General features: G+C 51.1%; 1 protein-coding gene across 1 annotated transcript; it reads right to left on the bottom strand.

Annotated features, from left to right (window-relative positions):
• Positions 1-226: 226 nt before the first annotated feature.
• LOC130028108 (tripartite motif-containing protein 75-like) lies at positions 227-1174 on the bottom strand. The gene has a single exon (XM_056118835.1). It carries the CDS (start codon positions 1172-1174, stop codon positions 227-229), a length of 948 nt encoding a protein of 315 aa, XP_055974810.1.
• Between the last annotated feature and the right edge of the window lie 2120 nt (positions 1175-3294).

The raw sequence follows: 3294 nt of genomic DNA, 5'->3' as shown, positions 1-3294 counted from the left end.
GCAGCGTCCAGCATCTTTTGGGAGCCACCAGGGGCCGTGAGGTCTGGGCCGAAGGGGCGACACTGCACACGCCCACGGCCCACTCGGGCTTGGTGCCCACCTGCACCTCCCAGTAGTGGCGGCCAGAGGAAAAGCCCTCCCGGCCCAGGACAACCAGCGGGGTGTAGTCATCCCAGGGCACGGGGTCCCCATCCCCTTTGGACCTCTTCCTCATGCAGGTCAACGACTAGAGGTCCTGGGACACGCGCAGGCTGGGGTGGGCCGTGTCGGGGTCCAGGCTGATGCTCTCTCGGAATCTCTGGATGATGCTGTTGAGTGCTGAGCACAGAGGAGGGAGGCTGTAGGTCACTGACCTGAAGCGCAGGAGCTGCACGGCTGGGGGCTGCAGTCCCGCCCAGCGCTGCTGTAGGTCCCTCACCCCCCTCAGCACCATCTCCTCCGACATCACGCTTCGCTCCGCCACCTCCCGTCTGAGGTTCTTCAGCTCCGAGATGTGGTCCGAGTAGGCCTCCAGGTTGGCCCTGAGCTGCTGCTGCAGGCGTTTGTCCTCTTCTGCCAGCCTACAGAGTGCCACCTCCTGCTCACGCTCCACAAACTGGGTGAGCTGCTCAAATTCCGAGGCCAGCTGACTCCTGTGCTTTTCCACGTCTGCTCTCAGCTGCAGGAGGTTTCTATCTTGGGCGACTTCTCGCTTGTGCACCTCTACCAGCTGCTTCTTCAGGGACTCGATATAGTCACCAAGCCTCTGTCTGTGATGAGCCACTGCCTCGGCCACCAACCTGACGTGGTGGCCCTGGTGGGCAGAGCCCTGGGCACACAGAGGACATACCAGCTCCTGGTCATCCTCGCAGAAGAGACTCACTCCCTGTCTGTGCTCCTCACACCAGCGCTCCTCTGCCCACGCCATCTCGCTGCTCTCAGATCTGTGCAGGAGCTTGGCCAGGTCCAGCAGCCTGCCCAGCTGGGCGTTGGCACTGACAAGCCTCTCCTGGTGGGCCTGCCGGCACACAGGACAGGGGAATGTGTTCTGCAAGTCCTTCCATGACATGCGGATGCAGGAGTCACAGAAGTTGTGGCCGCAGTCGATGGTGACAGGGTCATTAAGGTAGTCCAGGCAGACGAGACAGATGAGTTCTGGATGCATTTTGGCTAGGGCTGCCGACACCTCCTCCATCCTTAGGTGTGGAAAGGGCAGGACAAGGACGTTTTTGCTCACAAGTTCGAACTCCTAAAGTTTTCTCCTGCCAGAAAATAAAAAATTAAAAAATCACAAACTCAGCCTCTGTTCGAAATTTAATATGGTTTTCTCTGTGATTTATCTCTGTGAAAACACAGCTCCCAACTGGATTCAAGGCCCTCCAAACTGTTTTCACCAATAAGCCCACCAACCTCCGGGGCTTCATCTATTAGAATCCCCTGTTTCAAGTGATCACCACTTTCTGTGATGAGAAAATGACCCCTTTTACATCAGAGGAATGGTCACTCAACTCTGGGGTATAGTATAAAGAAAATAGAGATCAGATGGTCAAACGGAGCCCCTCTAGACCCTGCACACAGTAGGCACTAAGGAAGCTGTAGAAATAATGCTCTGACCCCACAAGAACCACAAATTCCCTGATTGATTTCTTGTCCCTTAATCCTGCCTCCAGTTACTACAAGCCCCAGATTGATCACTAACTCACCTTGATCCTGACTCTGGCTGGTGCAGTGCTTGGTCCTGCTGGTGAGCTACTTCCCTTGAAGGATGCAGACTCAGGCTGGCACTAGCGCATTGTGTGCCCTGCACTCAGCACCGTGTTTATATGCATCATAAGGTGGGTCTGGAGAGACCCACCCAGGAATGACTGACGGGAGGTCGGGTGGGGCTGGATAGAAGGGATTTTCAGAGCAGTGATGGGATTCCCCAGAGCTCTAACCTGTCACTAGAAGCTCCATGTTTAGGGAAGTAGCGTTCACAGGAAGCAAGCCCTTCCTTAACTGTCTTTATGTTCCCTATCCCATTCTCATTGAGAAAAAGTAGAGAATGTTTATGAATTAGAAGGAAAGTGCTGTTGGGGTAAGAGAGATAATGGAGGCTCTAAGGTGTTTGCCAGGTGTGGCACCGAGTCAACAGAATGCCATGTTCAGTGTAGGGTGTGGCACAACCAAACTAATTATAGCCCTGTATAGCACAATCCTCCTATTGTTCAGTGATTTCCTTGAGCGGGCACCAGTAATATCTCCATTGTGAGACTTGTTACGGTTTTTGGCATATCAAATATGTCATGGTTAGCTTGCCAGGCTTTGCATGAGGGCACGAAACTCTCGGTAGCTTGCCGGGCTCTCCAAGTGGGGCGGAGGAATCAAACCAACGTCAGCCCAGGTCGGCTGCAAGCAAGGCAAGCGCCCTACCCGCTGTGTTATTGCTCCAGCCCTATAAAATTAATTAAATACCAAAATACACTGAAGTTCCAGGCTGCGCTACAGTTTCAGTCTCTCCACAGGGGAGTGTAAGTGGGTCCACAATTTGTCCTTTCCAGAGTCTTCAGTGCTGCATTGAGATTTCAAAAATTTTCGCCAATGACACTGGGGGTGGCACTGGTGCCAGAACAGTTTGGGTCACATATTCTACTATGAGAAACTTGTTAAATTGCTGTGCCCTAATAAAATTTTAAACTGTAGCACTATAGCACTGTACTCTCGTTGTTCATCGATTTGCTCAAGCAGGTACCAGTAACATCTCACAACAAATTGTGATACTTGCTGTTACTTTTTTTGTCATATCGAATACATCACTGGGAGCTTGCCAGGTTTTGAGTTGCGGGTGAGATACTCTCGGTAGCTTGCTGGGCTCTCCAAGAGGGGCGGAGGAATTGAACTCGGGTAGGTTATGTTGGCTGCGTGGAATGCAAACGCCCTATCTGCTGTGTTATTGCTTCAGCCCCAAATTTTAAACAATAAATAAAAAAAATATTTAAAATGACATTATAAGTGTCCACAGCTCTCTGATTGAGACACCATTTATTTAACTTTCTATCAGCACGTGTGAAAGTCGTTGGAAACATCCTTGAATTTTCTTATTTGAAAACCTCACCCAGTCCACCAAGAGCAAACCCTGTGCTCAGTACCATAAACCTGTTCCTGCTGTAGTCACATTCGGGCCTTTTCCTTCTGCTCTCTCACCTTCTCCTCAGAGCTCCTTTAGGGACACATCACTGCCTGGGGAAAGCTTGTCCTAAGAACACTGGAAAGCTCTTATCTGGTAGATAATACTTAAAGGATAGTTTTGTTTTTTTCTTTTTGGGTCACACCCGG

This window comes from Sorex fumeus, unplaced genomic scaffold (genome assembly GCF_029834395.1).
Source record: "Sorex fumeus unplaced genomic scaffold, SorFum_2.1 ptg000039l, whole genome shotgun sequence".
In the NCBI taxonomy this organism is placed as follows: Eukaryota; Metazoa; Chordata; class Mammalia; order Eulipotyphla; family Soricidae; genus Sorex; species Sorex fumeus.
The sequence above is the reverse complement of the archived record's forward strand: the minus strand, read 5'-3'. Positions and strand labels throughout refer to the sequence as shown.